The sequence below is a fragment of the Prionailurus bengalensis genome, chromosome E4 (assembly GCF_016509475.1).
Source record: "Prionailurus bengalensis isolate Pbe53 chromosome E4, Fcat_Pben_1.1_paternal_pri, whole genome shotgun sequence".
Classification (NCBI taxonomy): Eukaryota; Metazoa; Chordata; class Mammalia; order Carnivora; family Felidae; genus Prionailurus; species Prionailurus bengalensis.
Window position 1 is genome coordinate 30262920 of NC_057360.1, and position 21395 is coordinate 30284314.

General features: G+C 38.1%; 1 protein-coding gene across 7 annotated transcripts in view; it reads right to left on the reverse strand.

Annotated features, from left to right (window-relative positions):
- The window catches only part of RPS6KC1 (ribosomal protein S6 kinase C1), a 186189-nt gene extending 166587 nt beyond the window's left edge, over window positions 1–19602 (reverse strand). For 3 of the 7 annotated variants that reach the window (XM_043568412.1, XM_043568408.1, XM_043568415.1), the window contains exons 1-2: window positions 18661–18931; window positions 6360–6395 (exon numbers count right to left, since the gene is read on the reverse strand). In XM_043568412.1, the coding sequence (XP_043424347.1) occupies window positions 6360–6395; window positions 18661–18765 (141 nt within the window). In that variant the 5' untranslated portion in view covers window positions 18766–18931. Of the gene's footprint in view, window positions 1–4530; window positions 4648–6359; window positions 6396–18660 lie in introns of all 7 variants that reach the window. The other 4 variants (XM_043568409.1, XM_043568411.1, XM_043568416.1 and 1 more) reach the window with 3 other exon arrangements.
- Between the last annotated feature and the right edge of the window lie 1793 nt (window positions 19603–21395).

Genomic DNA, 21395 nt, shown 5'->3' on the forward strand with positions numbered 1-21395 from the left:
AGGTCACGATCTCGCGGCCCGTGAGTTCGAGCCCCGTGTCAGGCTCTGGGTTGATGGCTCGGAGCCTGGAGCCTGTTTCCCATTCTGTGTCTCCCTCTCTCTGCCCCTCCCCCGTTCATGCTCTGTCTCTCTCTGTCCCAAAAATAAATAAACGTTGAAAAAAAAAAAAATTTAAACAAGTACTGTTTTCTTCATACTGCAAAAATATTCAACCGGGTACAAAGAAGGTCTATCTAAAATGTCACTTAACCTCTTCAAAAATCAATTACTATTGGCCTGAAACAAGCCAGATGTCAAAATACATATTCTGTCTCAAAAACAGCATGTTTATACACACAAAATAATTAATTTAGACAATGTTTAAACATCAAATACCCACACACCATTTGCCTAAAAGGATAAACTAATTAATATGGAAAAAGAAATGGTTATGTAGCAAGTAATTAACCTGAACGTTTACATTTCATAAATCTTATTTCACAAATCCCAGTTAAAAGTAATAGTAAAGATTTCTTAAGGCAAGATGAATCCTGAAAACAATACCATGAAACCTCGTATATTTCAACACAGAAAATAAGTCATCCAGATTATAAAACACGTAAAGTTTACTTCCATTAACTTGAATTACTATTTAACCTTATTCAGATTAAATTAGTAAAAAGAAAACAGATTTGACACAACTTTGATATCACTGATTCGGCCCCTCAGTCTCCACAAAATAGGGTAAAACTGAGTTTTAAATTTCATTACTGGTATACTAGGGTCTTTGCTTCTTAAAAACCTAAGAACTTCTAACGAACTCAATAGAGTGTAACGCCAATAAGCAAATCTTAGGCCATGCAGGTAATCAAGTGTGATTTAAGAGACTCTTGTCAAAAAATTACTCTCTGCATGTAAGAAATTCTTCACTAAACTTTATCATACTGCCTAAAATTCTACCATGATGAGTTTCTTGTTTTTAATATAGTTATTAATCCTAGGAGACTAGTCAGACTATAATATGAATTAATCTAAACTGTCTCCTCTGGATGCTTCCTTTCATTTATTTACTCAACAACAAAAATAGTCATCAAAACAATTATTTTCAAGGGCCTATTCTGTGCTAGGCTCTCTGTAAGCACAAAGGATGAAGAAATGAGAACGCAGCACCTGCCTTCAAAGACTTCCCAGCCTAGTTGGGCAGGATAAGCCAACACAGTGATGATGTCACAAGACAGTGTGATAGATGCAGACAAGGAAGCCCAAGGGAGTTATGGAAGGAGCACCTACAGAAGGTCTTATCTTAGGTAAGCATACTGAAAGGAAGTAGCAATTAGACCAACAAAAATAGAGAGAGAAGGGACTGGGGATGAAGTTTGTAAAGGAGAGTGAGAGGTCAAATATAATTAGAATTTGGGCTTTTGCAACTGAATAAATCATGGTCCTACTCTCTAAGGTGAAGAAAAAGGGAGAAGAAACTTTTAAGATAAGAACAAAGTTCAATTTTAGACATATTTGACACAGATTTGGAGTTCAAGAGTGAGAACTAAGCAAGATGTATTAATTTGGGAATCATCAGCAGAGAGGTGGCAATCACTCAGGAAAGGTTTCTCAGCATCGGTAATGTGAGGAATCTAACAACAAAACAATGGCAAACCCTAACACTGAGAGGCCAGCCAGAAGTAAGGAAGAGGAAACCAAGTGCAAAGTAAGTGTTTAAGAAGCTTAGCTGTGGGGCACCTGGGTGGCTCAGTCAGTTAAGCATCCGACTTGGGTCGGATCTCACAGCTTGTAAGTTCGAGCCCTGCGTCGGGCTCTGTGCTGACAGCTCGGAGCCTGGAGCCTGCTTCAGATTCTGTGTCTCTCTCTCTGTCCCAAACCCACTTGCATTCTGTCTCTGTCTCTCTCAAAAATAAATATTTTTTTAAAAAGTTAAAAAAAAAAAAAAAAAAGCTTAGTTGTGCCATGACACAGTCCACTGGGATGGAAGAAGAGATTTTATTTTAAAACAAAAGTGAATGGGACAAAAGCTGACAGCAAAGAACCAAGAGTCCCAGTAAAAGACAGAGCAAGAGGAGCTAACAACTAAGACAGCCAAAACAACACTCGAAAAGGAAACGGTCTCTGGACAGTGAGCTTACAAGTGACTTCAATTTTCATATTTTTTGCTTCTCTGTAGTTTCTAGTTTCGATATGGGAAAATAATTCTATCATAGGAAAAACAACAATGTTATTTTTATATTTTTAAAACATATCAAATTACAATGGCACCATGTTGCCAACGGCTTAAGGAAGAAATGGGTGATGGGCTTTGCATATGGTAAATGCCATCCCCAAAGCCTTTATAAATGAGATATAAGAGCTATTTGAAAGACTGTAGCTCTTAGAAACAATTAAATTAAATTAAATCTGCAGATAAAATTTCTATTCTAGTTAGGGCCATTTTTAAATAAAGGCAGAGTAACTTAAGGGGCAAAAGTTAACAACTTAATCACAATAATGATAATAACATGGTCCATAAACTGGCAGATAGTCTATCAGAGTAAGAATTAGAGCCCCAAAGGTGAGACTCTTCATCATGCCTAATTTATTCACTCACATACTCCTTATTCTCAACACTGAAGCTACAGAACCAAAATACCTAAGAGCAAATATAAACCCTCAAGAAATGAAGGAAACCAAAGCATCACAAAGTGTCACCATCTACTGCCTTTTTTTCTTCATACTCCTTCTAACCTTGGACATTTCTAGAAATCTTCCAAATGGAGAAGTGAACAAAAGCATACTTCCATTACATTAGCAAGTACTGATGTTTGTAACTGGACTACACAAAGTCCCAAAAGATGCATGCAAAAAATTACTTTCCCTAATAATTCTTTCCTATTACAAAAAAAGTTGCATAATAGCTATTGCTTTATTGAACCAACCCTGCAGAAATTTCTTATTCGTGAAAGTTACTTTGCATAAAATTCCTCAATTAAATATTACTTCAGTGACAATCCTATATAGACTACCACTTTAGTAAAAGCTTAACTTGCATTAAAACATTCCCTTGAAATAATTTTTACAGAAAATAAATGTTATCTTTTCAGATAATTTCACTTAATGAGAGCAAAAACCTGTAGATCTCATAAACAAAGCCACTCATTCAATTAAGTCTGTCCTCTGATAGAGTATTTAAAATTGCTGAATCATCTTTTCTTGCAACCAACGTCACTACTATATTTCCTTATGGATTTTCTTTCTCGCCTTTTCAAGACTCTTCTTTCCCTTGACACATTTCTGTTCTCAAATAGTTTTTTAAAAATTATTTTATTTATGAAATGACTTAACAGATTTCTGATGTGATAACATAGAAAGTTCTATTTCAGTTCTCCTTTCCCAAATTTCACCAGTGAAATCTGCTATCTATAGAGAAACAGAGTTATAGGTTACTTTTTTTTTTTAAGGTAGGGGAGGGAGAGCACAATGTATCTCTAGTTCTTTCTTTTCTGCAGGTGTTCATGCTTTTGAGAATCTACTGAATGAGAGGCCCCATTAACTGCTGCCGTCCCCTCAGATTTTCCCATGCTGCTATTAAAAAATAAAAACTTAGAGGGCGCCTGGGTGGCTCCGTTGTTAAGTGTCCAACTCTTGATTTCAGCTCAGGTCATGATCTCACAGTTGTGAGACTGAGCCGAGAGTGGGGCTCCATGCTTAGCATGGAGCCTGCTTGGGATTCTCTCTCCCTCTCTCTCTGTCCCTCCCCCACTTGTCTTTCTCTCAAAATAAATAAACATTTTCAAAATATATAAAATAAAAATTAGAGGGAATTTTTTTTAAGTTTATTTATTTATTTTGGGTGACAGAGCGTGAGTAGGGAAGGGGCAGAAAAATCAGGGTCCAAGCAGGCGCCACACTATCGGCATGGAGCCCAACTCCAGCTCGAACTCCCAAACCATGAGATCATGACCTGAGCCGAAATCAAGAGTCAGTGGTTCAATCGACTGAGCCACCCAGGTGCTCCTTTAGAGGGAATTTTTAAGGGATAAAAAACAATTTTTTTTTAATCTATCCTGGATAATTTTAAGTTTATTCCATGTGGGTATTTCAGCATTCTTAGTTAGAAGACACTGCTACCCGGTAGCATGTGCCAAGCATGTGCGAATACATCTATCAAAGAAAACCAGAAAAGGAAACCAGCAAAACGTCGCTGGTTTTAGAAGGATAGCATATTACTGGCCCTATATTTGGTTGGACTAACAGTACATCTTCTAATCCTCGATAGCTCTTGGGAAGCCTGATTAAATTCTAAAACAGTTAACTAAATGAATCTGTTAACAGGAGAGAGAAAGTGAAAGGCAAGAAAATGGAAACAAATTCTGGGTAGTGAATTTCTCTCCTAAATGAGAATTCCAATGTTTAAATGAAATACATGAGAAGCTAAAGTGTTGTTATAATTTCTAAGTCATTTTATATTTTAAGAAGCCAACCAGACAGAAGACATTTTAAAAAATTTTTATATCATTTCTAACAAAGGACCATGCAATCATCTAACTAAAGGACACTTACAAGAGTATTCTGATGAATGGTTCACCAACAGTTGTTATTATAAAAGAGTTTTCCCCAAAAAAGGATTAAGGAAATGGCAGAGAGTATGTTCATGGATGGGTTGGTTCAGGATTCTCCCTGGAAAATGGGAACATCAAGCTACAAACTACAGCATAGCAATCAGACAATGTATTCAAAGGAAATACAACCCATTTTTAATTTTAACAGAGTTGTAAAATTTCAAAAGCAGAACAGCCTATACTATTAATTCAACATAATTAGAAGAATTTTAAAGAAAGTTCACACTAACCAATTGACACTTAAGTAGAGAGAGTACTTTAAAGAATGGTGCAAATTACTTTCACTTCCTTTTTGGGAGGATATAGACATAGAAATTGATATATCCTTTTCTTCCAAGATAACAATATTACAATATTCCCTTCCTGGCTACTGAGGCGGAAAAGTGAGATATCTTAAAATCCCTAAGGAAAATAGTACGAAATCTTTTAAACTCTTTTTAACCATAGGACAAAAACAAATACTGGATCAAATATAGCAAGAAATGATCATGTATAAAAGTTCAAATATGGTCTAAGCCTGATGGTCACACACTCAAATCAACCAGTACCAAACAATCAACTTAAATGTATGAATCAAGCCAGGCTTAAGGAGCAGTGGGACTTGTTAGCAAATACATACTCCACCTAAACACATTAAAATTTAAATGGAAAAAAAAAAAAAAACTGCTGTAGAATCAAGAATGCCAATTTATAATGTCTTTTTTAAACACTTCAGTAAGAAAAAAAAAATTTCCCCAACATACGTGCTTCTAATCATAGTGTAAATGAGCAGGTAAATAAAATAATGAAAGTAAATCAAAAAAAATGTTAAAAGAAACAAGCTCCTCAGCTAGGATTCCTAAGGGCGCAAAGTAATTACAAATAGAGAATTATATAGCATTAAGCAAAAACACAACAAGCTGGCGTCATTTTAGAGAAGAGTCAGCAAAAGAACAATAAATTTAAAAAAGAAACAGTTACACCCAAAGCAGTTTTCCAAGCTGTCAACATGCCAACTCAATATAAAAGTGAAAGTAAGGGTGCCTGGGTGGCTCAGTCGGTTGAGTGTCCAAATTCGGCTCAGGTCATAATCTCACTGTTCCATGAGTTCCAACCCTGCGTCGGGTTTGCAGCTGTCAGCACAGAGCCCCTTTGGATCCTCTGTCCCCCCTTCTCTCTGCCCCTCCCCAGGTCATGCTGTCTCTCAAAAATAAATGAACATTTAAAAAAAGTCAAAGTAGACAGGAACCCATAATTTATTATGATGATCTTTAAAATTAATATTAGTTACTCAAATACTTTTCATTTTTTATTAGTTATCATGACTTTGAAATAAATAAGAGCTCTTAACTTATACTGAAACCTTATGTTAGTTATCAAAAATATTATCACAGGGGTGCCTGGGTGGCTCAGTCGGTTGAGCATCCAACTTTGGCTCAGGTCATGATCTCAGGTTCGAGCCCCGCGTCGGGCTCTGTGCTGACAGCTCAGAGCCTGGAGCCTGCTTCAGATTCTGTGTCTCCCTCTCTCTCTGCCCCTCCCCCACTCATGCTCTGCCTCTCTCTGTCTCAGAAATAAATAAATATTAAAAACAAAAATAAAAAAAATATATTATCACATTAAACAGCACTATAATTCCTTAAATTCTTCCTCGTGTAACTTAACATGTACTTAACAGATCTAGACAAACATAAATATAGACATACCAATATTCAGTTTCCTCAACAAAGCATTTAATTAAATTTGTATCAAATATATAAAATAAAATTTTCATATGTATAAACATGTTACCTCCTGGACATCTTCTGGGTTTCTTCGAGAAACAACCTAAAACAAAACATACACAGAAATATCTCATCATTACCAAAATTTAAGATTTCAAATTTGTATAACTACTTTCAACAGTATTTGTATAAATAATTCAACTTGTTTAAAAGAAAAGAAATACCATATTTTATCACTTAGCTATATATATCTTATATATATCACTTACATCACTCAGCTATATAATAACTTCACCATCTGAAACACGCTACAAAATTAAGAAAAAGGCAGCTAACAAAAAATCCACACACTAAAGTTCATGCATTACATTCGTAAGAGAATGCCCTGGCTTCACTCTTACTTGACATAATTCTAACAAGCTAGTCTATCCCCCTTCTGAGCCTACATATAAGGTAAAAGCAAAAAAAACCAGCGGTACCCACACAAAGCGTACAAGAGACGGCTCTGTATTACTTGTTATAACTGTATGTGAATCTACAATTAGCTCAATAAATAATTTCAACTTAAAAAAAAGCAGCCACAATGGCCAGACACACTAATATCTGTGAGAAGTAATCACTGACCATATAATGATGAAGAAAAAAACAAAAGTAACTTATAAAACATTATAATCCTATCAGGGTTCTCAGGGACAAATAATCCTATCAATATTCCCTGAGCAAAGAGAAAGAGGGAGGATTCTTTCATATTTTTCTAATTATAAAAGCCAAAAAGTCTAACACCATTTAGAAAGATTTCCGCACTGGGGCACCTGAGTGGCTCAGTCAGTCAGGTGTCTGACTTCGGTTCAGGTCATGATCTCACAGCTCGTTGAGTTCGAGCCCCGTGTAGGGCTCTGGGCTGACAGCTCAGAGCCTGGAGCCTGGAGCCTGCTTCAGATTCTGTGTCTCCCTCTCTCTCTGCCCCACCAGAGCTTGTGCTCTGTCTCTCTGTGTCTCTCAAAAATGAATTAACATTAATAAATAGATAGATAAATAGATAGATAGATAGATAGATAGATAGATAAATTTAAAAAAAGATTTCCTCACAAAACTTAAAAAAAGAAGGCTGGGTGTTTAAATCATCAAATAGCATTTTAGTGGGAAAAACTGACATTTGATACATAATACCATCTAGGCAAATGTAAAATTCACGTACTTGATGCTACAATATGCATCTTGCAAAGACAAGAAGAAAACATCAAACACATTAAAACAGTTGCCTATGGATGAGAGAAAGAAAAAAGTCTTCGATGACTGGTCACGATACCACGAACTGAAGATGATGATCAACTCAACACTACTCCTGAGGTCCAAAACAAAAAATATATATATATACTATTTAAAGTCAGCCAGGGTGGCTCAGTTACCACCTGGGTGGCTCAGTCAGTTAAGTATCTGACTCTTGATTTCGGCTCAGGTCATGATCTCACACTTTGTGAGATCTAGCCCCACAACCAGCTCTGCACTGACAGATTCTCTCTTTCCCTCTTCTCTGGCCCTCCCTGGCTCATAGTCTCCAAATAAATAAACCAACTTAAAAAAAAAAAAAAAGGAAAACAAGGGGTGCCTGGGTGGCTCAGCTGGTTGAGCGGCCGACTTTGGCTCAGGTCATGATTTCACGGTCTGTGAGTTTGAGCCCCGCATCAGGCTATGTGTTGGCAGCTCAGAGCCTGGAGCCTGCTTTGGATTCTGTGCCTCCCTCTCTCTCTGCTCCTCCCCTGCTTGTGCTCTATCTTTCTCTGTCTCTCAAAAATAAATAAATGTTAAAAAAAAATTTTTTTTTAAAAAGGAAAATGAACAAACTGAGCCTTCAGACCCATACTTTTATAACTTTTAATGCTGTATTAGCAATTATCTCAACAAGTAGTATCAACTCTAAAAAATACTGTAAATTCTCTCTGATATCGGTTGCTAACTAGCATTTAGTAACTTTTTTCTGGGTGAATTTCAGTATTTTGTCATAAAATTCAGCCAATAAATTCCACAGAAGATGGAATTTAAAGTGGTGATTCCTTCTGTTTAAAGTTCATAAATTTCCACTGCAAGCGTTACCTATCATGGGTAAGATGCTAGACATATATCTTGAAAAGCCTCTTGCTACAGAGAATTCTATCCCCAAGTCATCTTCAAAATTATGACCCTAAAGCAGCGCTTCACAAACCGTGCTGTACGGAATATCAATATTCTTTAAAATCAGTGCTCTTAAAGGAAGAGCTTAATGACAATTTCAGTTTACCTTTATTTAAAAAAGAAATGTTTTTTACAGCAGAATTTCTAAAGGCCTTTAATATATTATTATGCCTAGTAAATCTCCAAAAGGAAAATAAAACAGTATTTCCCCAGGTCATCTATCCACTCCACTTTTTTTTTTTATCATGTTATTTGTTGTTATTTTATTTACTTAGTGCAACATCCACTAAATTTGGAATACATTTGGGAAATGTCGCTGTAATATCTGTATTTTATCTGCCCTGTTAATGCCAACAGCAAATTCTGAATTTAGGAAAACAAATAAAGGCTTACAGTGAAGGTAACTGTCTCCTACTGTGCTAAGAAATTAAATCCTTTACTTCATTTAATCACCCCAACAACCCTGCCTGGCAGGACAAGATAACCAAGCCCAAGAGCATCACTAATACTAAACATATTAATCAGTTACAGGCAGGACTGGATCTCAGAGCCACGATTCCAAACAAAGTGGTCCTTCCAGGACATAACCAAATCAGCCCTCCTAAAGACTAAAATTCCAAGTTTGCAAGTAATATTCCTGATGCCTATTAGGTAAATCCATTTTGTCTTTTACAGAGAAATGTAAGTCAACCAATAGCAGCCGAAGAAGTGCTTTGGCAGAAGAGAAGGCGCGAAGAAAGGGGTTTGAATACAGGCTCTGGTGCTAGCCACTAACTGCTTTTTTACCAGTTGGGTAATAAACCAAAGAAAAAGCAACCTTAAAACGAGCCCTCTTGCCTATCTTTAAAACAAAGACCTGAGGTTAGGGCTTGGCCTAGCTCAGGACCATAATAATCAACAGATCATACAGTAATTAGGTCCTCTGTATCCATTTCACAGTGTTAATTTATTTTATATAAATAATAAATTATTTCATACAAATACAAAATATAAATATATAAATTTTATAAAATATAAATATGTATTTATATAAATATAAAATATAAAAATAATTTATTTTATATAAATTATTTTATATAAAATTTATTTTATCTTACTTTTGAATAAGTATTACCAAGTTTCCTTAAAAGTCAAGTCTAAAATACTCATTTATCTAATTACCATCAAAATTATGATTTGAAATCACTCTCTTAACTCAGACCTACACAAAAGAATTGTCTTCTTCATGAGATTGATAGTTCCTAGAAAACAAAGCTACAAAAATTATTCAAACATATTACATCGCCTACAAAAAAATGATCACAAAATAAGTCCCTTTAGAACCAAGTAGGAATGAGTCAAATATACATTTTAAGAAGCTACTTTTATGAGCAACTTATTACAGTCAGATCTGATGGCTGTTCAGCTACTACTATGGTAACAGCAGCACTAAGAAGATAAAGGGTTTACAAAAGTAACATTCTTTTTAAAACTTAGTGTCAAGATACAAATAATCAAACATGGAAAAAAAAGAGAGAGAGAGAGAGGGACATGCCCACTCTCCATTTCTCAAAGATATGACTCTCCAAATGTAGGATGGGAATAATTGGATATATAAAAATGTAAGGTTACACTATAGTGAACATTTCCCATCGTGCCCATTAGGTAAACCAAATGGCACATTCATCAATGTAATGCACGCAATCCTGACTTTCAGACATTTGAGTTTCACAAAATCCATACTTTCATATAAATATACTGACACCTTTAAACTGCATTTCATACACACACACCTTTAAACTGCATTTCATACACACACACACACACACACACACACACACACACACACACCCCTGGCAAGAAGAGGAGATACCTCAAAGTGCCCAGCTCACGCAGTCCTCTTACCAAACTCAACCTTCCCTCCCACCCCGTCACCTGCATCTCAGTTCCTCTCTCCCTCTTTTCCCTGCAGAGCTGCAGGTGTCACTGGTTGGCAAGAATATTTGGGTTGGTTAATCACCTGCCAACCAGGTAGTCTGGACCCAAGAGACAGCACCTGCACAAACCATAATTAGACACTTTACGACACTGTTTAGTTCTCTGGAATGAAAAAACTCCCATATAAGATAGAGAAGTCAATGGGAAAAAAATTTAGGCATTCCACTTTCTAACAAGATTTTACAAAAGTAATATGTTGAAAGGAATTATTTCTTTCTACATCATTAAAATCCCAAAATCTAAAGAGAGAATAAAGAAACTACGACAGCAAGTTACCTTTGGATACTCAATAAATGTTAAAGTCGTTTTTCTCGCTTCAAATTTTACCAACCATTATAGCACCACTCTAAGGTAAACTATTTTCCAAAGTTCAAGGAAAATCAAAACGCTTACTGTTAAAGTTTGCAGTTTAACATAAAATCTTAATGTGAACTCAAATGCCCAAGCATATAAGTTGTCAATAAACAAAATGAAAACAGAATTTTAAAACCTGCTTACTAAAGTTTTTGGTATGTGAGATGGTTTCCTATTAAACAATATTAAGAGTCAAAAACAAAGGTAGAATGAAACATTACTCTAGGAAAAAAGTGAACAACTTAAGAGCCACGAGTTTTCAAAATGTCTAATCATAAATACATTTTTCAATAAATTAATCTTCCCCCACCCCCATGACTACTCCATTTACTGAAAATATTTCCATAGTAAGCCCACACCAATTATTTCTTCAAGAAACTTTCAGGGAGCTACTGATCTAACAACTGGTAATGAGTGGTAATTCTCACCGCTTTAACACTAGACATTTGCAATAATGTAAACAGTTAATTAAGGGTTTAAAATTTAGTAGGCTTGTATTTCCTTATAGTGGCTTCAGTTATTACTTGCAATGTTTATGAATATGCATTACTTTCAAAATAAAAAGCTAACAAAACCAAAAATTAAATCTGCTGCCTCCCATATACAAAAACTCCACAGTGACTATCATAATTAAAAGACTGAATGCTTTCCAAGATCAGGAACAAAGGAAGGATGTCCACTCTCATCACTCCTATTCGACCTAGTACTACAAGTCCTCGCAAGAATAAGACAAGAAAAAGAAATAAAGGACATACAGATTAGAAGGAAAAAATAAAACTGCCCCTTTTGCCAAACATGTATTGTCTATGTAGGAAAAGATGAAAACTCTACCAAAAACTCCTAAACTAATAAGTAACTTTGAAAAGGTCATAGATATAAGGTCAACACAAAAATGAACTCAAATGTCTTTATACCAGCAATGAAAAAATGAAAACCAAATTTTTATTTTTTTCTCCAACCACATTTTATTTTTTTATATTAAATATAATTTATTGTCAAATTGGTTTCCATACAACACCCAGTGCTCATCCCAACAGGTACCCTCCTCAATGCCCATTACCCACTTTCCCCTCTCCCCCACTCCCCATCAACCCTCAGTTCGTTCTCAGTACCTAAGAGTCTCTTATGAAAACCAAATGTTTAATACTACTTACGATAGCTACAAAAAGATGAAATGCTGAGGAATATATTTAACAATAATGTCCAGAATCTGTATACGGTCAACATAAAATGTTGAAAGAAATCAAAGAACATCTAAATTAATGGCACGACACACTGTGTTCATTTGCAAATTTACAGATTCAACAGAGTAAAGATTCAATTCTCCCAAAAACTGACCCACAGATTTAATGGAATTCTAATAAAAATCCCATTAGGATTTCCTATAGATATAGACAACCTGATCTAAAATTGATATAGAAAAGCAAAGGAACTAGAATAGTCAAAACTATTTTGAAAAAGAATAAAGTTGGAGGAATCCTACTCCCTAATTTTAAGACTTACTATAAAGATAAACCTACCATAATCAAGACAGTGCGGTATAGGGGCGCCTGGGTGGCTCAGTCGGTTGGGCGGCCAACTTCGGCTCAGGTCATGATCTCACGGTCTGTGAGTTCGAGCCCCGCATCGGGCTCTGTGCTGACGGCTCAGAGCCTGGAGCCTGTTTCAGATTCTGTGTCTCCCTCTCTCTCTGACCTTCCCCCATTCATGCTCTGTCTCTCTCTGTCTCAAAAATGAATAAACGTTAAAAAAAAAAAAATTTAAAAGACAGTGTGGTATAGAACAAAACAGAGAATCCAGAAACAGATCCACGTATATAATGCTGACATTTTTGACAGAGATGCAATTTAAAAAAAGAAAAAAAAGAAAAAAGGCTAGCCTCTTAAACACTGTTTTGTTGCAATTGAACATACATGTGCAAAAATGAACCTCTGCCTAGACCTCACACCTTATACAAAAATAAACTCAAAATGAATCATAGAGCTAAATGCAAAATGCAAAACAATTTTCTAGAATGAAACACTGGGGAAAAAATTGTGACCTGGGGGTATTAAAGAATTTTTAGATCAAACACTAAAAGCACACTTCATACGAGAAAAAAAAATTATAAACGAGAATTTACCAAAATTAAAATTTTTGGCTTTGTGAAAGACACTGTTAAGAGTGAAAAGATATACTACACACTGGGAGAAAATATTTGTAATCACATAGCTGACAACAAACTTACATCCAGAACAACTAAAGAATCTCAAAATTCAACAGTTAGAAAACAAACAACCCAATGAAAAAATGGGAAAAGACAGCCTCAAAAGGTTAAATACTGGCCGATTCTATTTATACAACACCCTCAGAAAGACAGAAGTAGAGAGGTAGAGAGCACATCAGTGGTCACCAAAGGGCTAAGAGGTGGGGAGACAAGTGTGAAAAAGAGATAGCATGAGGGAGTGTTTGGGGATGTGGAACTGTTCTGTTTCCTGATGATGGTGGTGGATATTTGAATCTATGTGTGTAAAGATTCACAGAAGTATATAACAAGTCAATTTTACTGTATATCAGTTTAAAAAGGAACACTTAGAAAAACAATGCCTCTTTCCAGGCCTCTCTCAAGTTCCTGCAGTATCTCCCAGCTAGGCAGCAAGAACACAAAGTTAAAAAGGCAGCCCACCCTCAGGGGAGGAAGCAAACAAGTACAATATGACAAAGGCTTTCATGGAGGAACATATAACACACATGGGGTTCTACACCTAAGAAAGGCTTCCTGGAGAGCACAGGGCAAGAGCTGACACTTCAGATGAGCAGGGATGCCAACACAAAAGACAACTTTCCAGACGGAGGAAACAGCATCTAACAGAGAGGTAAGGCGGGGGGGGGGGGGGGGGGGGGGGGGGGGGCGGGAATGTACTACCATACTTGGGAAACTACAAATAATTCCTTTCCTAGCACAAGCAGGCCATATACAAGAATATGGTCAGGAATTGAAAGCAGGTTCTTTCCAAGCAATACAACTAGTGTTTCAATTTGAAGCCTTAGAAATGGCAATTTTCAGACTCAAGTCAAGCTAAGTACTTCTTCCCTTCATTCCCTACTCCCTTATTTGTTCACATTATCACAGTTACTGTATTTTCCATGTACCTATCAGTTTTGCCAAACTACAGTAAGGCCCTGTGGGGACACATAGGTCTCCCCATACATACACCCATAGAATCTAATGAAATGTGTTTTATAACATAGGTAGTCAACAGCACAGCACTGGGATAAAAGCACTGTGACTCAGGCCAGTCTACTAGGCTCAAATCTAGACTCCACCCCTGGCTAGCCATGTGACCCTGGGCAAGTTACTTAACCTCTCTGGGCCCCAATTTCCTCATTGATAACGTAAGAATAATAATAGCATCTACTCATTGGGTTGCTGTGGAAAATGTCCTAATTTATATAAAACGCTTAGAACAGTGCTCGACTCATAGTAAGCATCATGTGTTTGCACTTAATACTCAACAAATGTTAGCAACATAAAATGAGGACTTACATATTCTCAGTCTGAAAGCAAACCTAAATTGCTTTAAGTATGCACAAGACTTGCACACTGAAAATTAGAAAATGTCGCTTAAAGAGCTACATAAATGGAAGATACATGGATCAGAAGATTCAATATTGCTAAGATATCAATATCGCTAAGATATCTTCTTCTGTAGAAGCTGATCTACATTCTCAAAGTACGCCAATCAAAATCTGGGTAGGCATGTTTATGGAATTTGCCAAACTGATTCTAAACTTTATACAGAAATGCAAACAATCTAGAACAGCCAAGACAATTTTGAGAAAGAGAACCTACTTTCAAGACTTAGTTTAAAGCCACAGTAAACAAGGTTGTATGCCATCAAGAAAAAAGAAAGCATATGTCTAAACAAAGACTTATATACAAATGGTCGTGATAACTATACTCATAATAGCCAAAAACTGGAAACAACCCAACTCGACAGGAGAATGGATTCACTGTAGTATAACCATACAATGGAGTATTGGTCAGCAATAAAAAAGAGTAAAAACAACAACAGAGATGAATCTCAAGTACTCATGCTAAGTTACAAAGTCAAACCACAAAACAAAGTGCATACTGTATAATTCCATTTATATCAAATTCTAGAAAATACAACCTGATCTACAGTGACAGAAAAATGACCAGTGGTTCCCTAGGGACAGGGGGTGGGGAGGGGGGAACCAAATGCAAAGAGGCCTGGGGGAACTTGTGCAGAGATGACCATGGCAGTGGTGACACAACTATACACATTTGTCCAAACTCATCAAATTGTACAAATAAAGCTGGTGAATCTGATTTGCACATAAATTGTGCTTCAATTCAAAATATAGACATAAGGCAACAACGCGGTTTAAAAATAAAAGTATAGTAGGATGCCTAGGTGGCTCAGTTAAGCGTCCGGCTCTTGATTTTGGCTCAAGTCAGGATCTCATGGTTGCGAGATCAAGTCCTGGGCCAGTTCCATGCTGAACATGGAGTCCGCTTGGGATTCTCTTTTTCCCCTCCCTTTCTGCTCTTCCCCATGCAGGCATGCACTCTCTCTCTCTCAAAATAAATAAACAAAAACAGTAATTTTTAAAAATTAAAATGAAAGCATACCTTTTGCTTTCCATACTTGCAGAAAGAATACAGGCAAGAATTTGCCATTCATTTAATGCGGTTGAGAAATCTGCATTACAGTATGAGTTTTGTTAACATAGCATGGTGAAACAACCAAAAACACTGGTAATGGTTCTTGTAGATCTGTGTCTTCTTTAAGTAAAGAACCAAGGAAATCTCTAAAACAACTTTCCAATTCTTAATAGAAATATTTATTCTAGATAAAAATTGATAAACAACACAGAACTTATCTAGGAAATCTGTTAGCCAGCGTGTGACTGGCCATAAGGTTGGTCAAGCCTGCTAGGTTCCAGAGAAATGCAAAACTAAGCACAAAGGAGTCTTAAAAAGATGAGAGAGCTCTTATGCTACCTAAAACTTAACAATGGTACTTACTTCCCATGATTCTAAGTCTACTTCTACATAAAGAACGCTATAAGAATCAAGAATATAGGGACTGCTTCCTAAAGCTAGAAGCAAATCAATAGTAGGAAACACAGAAGACATCCCTAATCTTTAGCTCATGAAGTTGTCTCAGAGGAGCACTACTTACTTGGTTAATTCTCCTGAGGAAAGATGTTTTTCTCCTTAAGTCTCACAAAATAATAAATATTTTACTTGTTTATAATATTACACATACTTTTTCTAAAAAGTTTATCCCCATGATGACCCTCAAGCCTTGAAATGAAAAAAGCAAAACAGAAGCCAAAAATGAGGAAATAGCCCTTTACAAGGAGAAAAAAACACAGTGTAAGCAATTTCCAGTTCAAATAACCATGGCAATATGTAGCATGCATATCATAGAGATTTGGTTAGTTCTAAGGAAATGTGCTACTTCATGTTCTAATTTATGTTGTCATACATTAGCTGTTGGTCATAAAAATTAGTTCACAGCTTAAGAAAAGATACTTAAGATGTAAATGAGGTTAACCTCTCCTTCTGCGAAGTAAGACTACAAGTAATAGTCATACCCAGTGTTTCCTATTCGAGTTCCACACACATACACAGCTTCAGGGCTTTATGGGCTCTGTCCCTCCCGTTCACCCCTCTGCCTACCACACCCTCTGCTTTTCTCTTACCTGTCTGGATTCTTCCATTCCTTCACCACCTATCTTAATTCTTCTCCTTCTCCCTTGAGCCAGAGCAACCTCTCTATCTTCTGAAATCCCACAGCTCTTTTCTGCAGTCTCTTAAAGCATTTAACATTCTCTCTTGTACTACTTTAAGTCCAGTTTACTCTCTTCTATGAATATCCTTGAAAGGAAGGGACATGCTTTATTCAGTCTTGAATTCCTCATAGCACTTAGTGCCTCAAACCAAACATGTATTGATTGGATGTGCTGCCTAGAATGCCGAGGAAAACATTCCACCGATTTCTTGTCAACACTGTGTGCCATACACTGCCTCAGGTGATGTAAAAGGAAACACATACCAGTGATGGAGACCTACTGTCGATCTACTAAGAGACACTGACGTGTAACCAGGTTAATACAATATGATTGAGGTACATGTTATCATAAGGGATGAACAGGGTGCTGTCAAGGGAACACTATGTATGTTAAAGATTGTTCTAATTCCATAAACTACGTTAGGAAAGTAGATTTTTGAAGGGCCCAATTACCAGAAACGTTTCAGAAGTGGTAATTCTAAGGGTCCCTTAATTTTAGTCTTAAAAAATTTCTTAACCTGAAACTAACACTCCGCCAATATAACAACCTTACTTGCATAACTGGAAGTAACAAATTTCCTTCTATCTTCAGTATAACCCTCTGAGACAACCAGGCCTGGTCTTATCTTTAAACAAATTTGCTCCTCCCATCTTCTCACATTTGTCTGAATTGTGCACCATTTCCATAAACCACGTACCACTCTCATGGGCCAAACTCTGTTTATCTAAATATACCTAACCTTTACAGTTCTCAAATCCTACCTCCTGTGCTAACACAGAGGACTATGCCATCCTCCCAAGGTATATTTAGCATTACTACTATCTCTACCTCTCTTTTCTAACAATTAATGATAATAATAAAGTTAATTCTTAACTTTTTATATAACTTGGACTTAAGCAGAACTAGACTGAAATCCCAAATGTGCACCTATCTTATGATGTAAAATTGCTCAAGTTGTGAAACTTCCTTGAACCTCAGTTTCCTCATCATTAAAATTAGAATTCCATTGGGTAATATGTTCAAAATGCCTAATATACACACATATTCATACCTACATACATACATTACATACATTCGGACTTATTTTTGTTACTCTTCTTTTCCAAGCAGGGAGATGCAAACTCTCTTTAAAACCCACCGCTGGGGCGCCTGGGTGGCGCAGTCGGTTAAGCGTCCGACTTCAACCAGGTCACGATCTCGCAGTCCGTGAGTTCGAGCCCCGCGTCGGGCTCTGGGCTGATGGCTCAGAGCCTGGAGCCTGTTTCCGATTCTGTGTCTCCCTCTCTCTCTGCCCCTCCCCCGTTCATGCTCTGTCTCTCTCTGTCCCAAAAATAAATAAATGTTGAAAAAAAAAAATTAAAAAAAAAAAAAAAACCCACCGCAAAAGCAATGATGAACAAAGTGGGTACTAAAAATTGCTTAGCTGATGTAAAGAAGCCTCACAACTTTTAAATATGCCCTCAAAACAACTCACACAAGACACACACATACACACACACACACACACACCGGTAAAATTTCCCGTATGTCACCTACTGAACACCATGAAAAACTCAGATGCAAAATGACACAACCAGATACAGAGGTCCTAGGCTGGTAACCCTAACACCGACATCCTTCTCAAGAATCTGTCTGCCTCAGTACAAACCTGACACTGTATAAAAGGTCAAGAGAAGAAATATATTTTATTATGTAAGTTAATTTTTCAATCTACACTATCCCTGGGAAGCAAGCAAAACCACTTCTGCAGATTTCAGCCTCCGAAGAGAAAGTCCTAATGGGATAGGGTCTGAGTCATCCATTTAAAACCATCAACGCCTGCCCCACCCTGGAACGAGGGCACTACCGCGACCTTCTACAGCACAGTCTCGAGCATCCAACACTCAGCACCCACCCCAGCCTTCCTGAAGTCCCCACCTCCGACGCGGATCCAGGCACTAGGAGCACCCCGTCCCACCCCAGGCTCTGACCCACGGTCAGGTACCCCCACACCAGGGCACATACCCTGGTCCCTCACGCCCCAACTCAGGATTCTACCCGCGCCTGACACCGGCACTCACCCGGGCGGTGACCTTATACACCGTGTAGCCCCTTGGATGTCGCTGGGGCTCGGTGACAGTGTAGAAACGGGCCAGGTCGGCACCCCGCTCCCGGGGAGAGGTCATCCTCCCGCCGCCTCTGCCGCCGCCGCCGGCCGGGGACCATCAGGACAAGCCGGCGCCGCCGCGGTCCGGGATCCCCAAACAGCAGCGAAGCGGCGAGGGGGCGGCGGCTCCACGGCTGCCCTCCGCCGCTCGGCTTGTGCTTCCGGCTCGGCAGAGAAGCTTCCGGGTCAGGCCTTTTCCAGCGTCCTGGGGGAGGGGAAACTCGGCGCAGGGCGCTGGACCCTGTCCCGGCCGGGGCTTGGCATCAGGGATCAGGTGCTCGCACTACCATTCTTGTCACCGTAGATACCTGAGACTTCTCCAACGAAGTCTCTGTGCGCTAGCTCTTGACACCTTCTAGATTTTTCTGAGCGCTGTTAGAGCCACGACACACAGGTGAGATCCCGGTCCTCCACACCCTCGGCCAACCTGTGTACAAACTTATATGGAGTCGTAAAGGGACGGAGGGATAGTCCAGCCTAGCGTCTTCTTTCCTCCCTACTCACGGCCGATCATTTTGCATACCCACAACAACATCTGAACTGTCACAGACATAACTGCTCCTTTTTTCTAAGACAAATCCCGTCCACCCGTGCACCTGTCTTTCAACGTCCACAGCGGCCCGCAACCCTATGTCTATCTTAAAATTCATCCCCTCGGATGCTAAAACCTGGAACCTGCGTCTAACTGGGGAAAAAAAAAAAAAATCACACGACCTCTAAAAGCTACTATGAAGAGTTTCCCATTCAATTGGTTGCTATCCAGTGCTTGGCAATTCTTTACCTTGCCTTGACCAGGATTTTCTTATTCCCCATAACATTTATTCCAGGTCTTTGCCATTCACCTCAACCCTCTGTTCCTCCTAGTCTTGCCCATCTACCGTTTGTCCCTGCCTTTCTTTCAGAAGAAGGGGGAGGAGTCCTCAGTACCAACCCCTTCATCTTCTCACATTTCTGTTCTGGTATGAGACATGGACACATCCCTTCCACATTATTTACTTATTTATTTTTATGTTTATTTATTTTTGAGAGAGAGAGAGAGAGACAGAGCGCAAGCAGGGGAAGAGCAGAGAGAGAGGGAGACGCAGAATCTGAAGCAGGCTCCTGGCTCTGAGCAGCCAGCACAGAGCCCGCGGGGCTCAAACTCATGGGCTGTGAGATCATGACCTGAGCTGAGGTTGGAGGCTTAACTGACTGAGCCACCCAGGCACCCCTCCCTTCCTTTACTTTTAAAGACTAATCACTCTACCTGTGTGCTGAAACCCATCCCCTTCGGCAGACCTAAAGACATTGTTCGTTCCATCAGTGGCATCTCAACTCTGCTTTCTATACCTTTAATCTTTTTCTCACCACTGGCTCCTCTGTGTCCCAACCTACATATGCCCAAATCTATCTATCATTCATTTATTAAACCTGAATTCCCCTACTTTGTGCCAGACATCATGCTGATAGGCACTGGAGTTATAAAGAGAGTCCCTGCTGTCAAGTACCATCTAGTGGGAAAAAACAGAGAATAATTAAAACATATTGTAAGTACCATGACAGATGTATATGTGGAGTGCTGTAGAGCACATCAAACTCAGAGTAAAGGGTTTTCCGTTACAGGGGAAACTATGACTGAATCTTGAAAGACAGAGAGGAATTAGCCAGGCTGAGATGAGAAAAAAGGACATCATCACAGTTGCCTCTTCTCCTCCTTTCTCCTTCCCTGTATTGTAAAAATTGCCTAAGTTGTTTTTTAAGTAATCTGCATCAGTATTCACACATCCCACATTTATACATTCAGGGATATCACACGTTCATTACCATATTCACTTCAATCGGCCTTCACTACTCTACTCCTACTAAGAAACGGCTTTGAAAAAAAATCTGATGACCACATTTGCCCAATATTTTCAGAGTTTGAACATTTCTGACCATTTCCACCTTTTCAAAACTCCTCTGTGTCCTTAGTATATGAGTCAGCATTCCCTTTGCTTTTTCTTTCACACTCTGAGTCATTCACTCCTTTTCAGCCTCTTTTGCTGATTTCTCCTTTGAAGAAGGTTCAGTGTTGGAGTACCTGGGTGGCTCAGTCAGTTGAGCATTCAACTCTTGATTTCAGCTCAGGTTATGATCCCAGGGCCGTGGGATCGAGCCCTGCCTCCAGCTCCAAGCTGAGTGTGGAGCCTGCTTGGGATTTACAAATAGCAACTTAACATGAATCATTGCCATAAATATAAAACCTAAAACTATAGAAGTTCTAGAAGGAAACACAGGAAAGAATCTTTGTAACTTTGGATTAGGCAAATGATTCTTAGGAAACAAGTGAATTACAAGAGAAAAAAACTAATAAATTGGACTTCATCAAAATTAAAAATTTCTTCATTGTGAAAGATACCATTAAAGAACAAGCCACAGATTGGGAAAAAATATTTACAAAACATGTATCTGATAAAGGATTTGTATCCAAAATATATAAAGAGCTTCTATAATTCAATAGTAAAACAGAACCAATTCAACTGTTTTAATATACAAAAGATCTAAATATCCATTTCACCAAAAATGAAATAATGAGGGCAAATAAGCACATGTACTACCTTATTCATCTTTAAGGAAATTGCTTTTATTTTTTTAATATGAAATTTATTGTCAAATTGGTTTCCATACAAC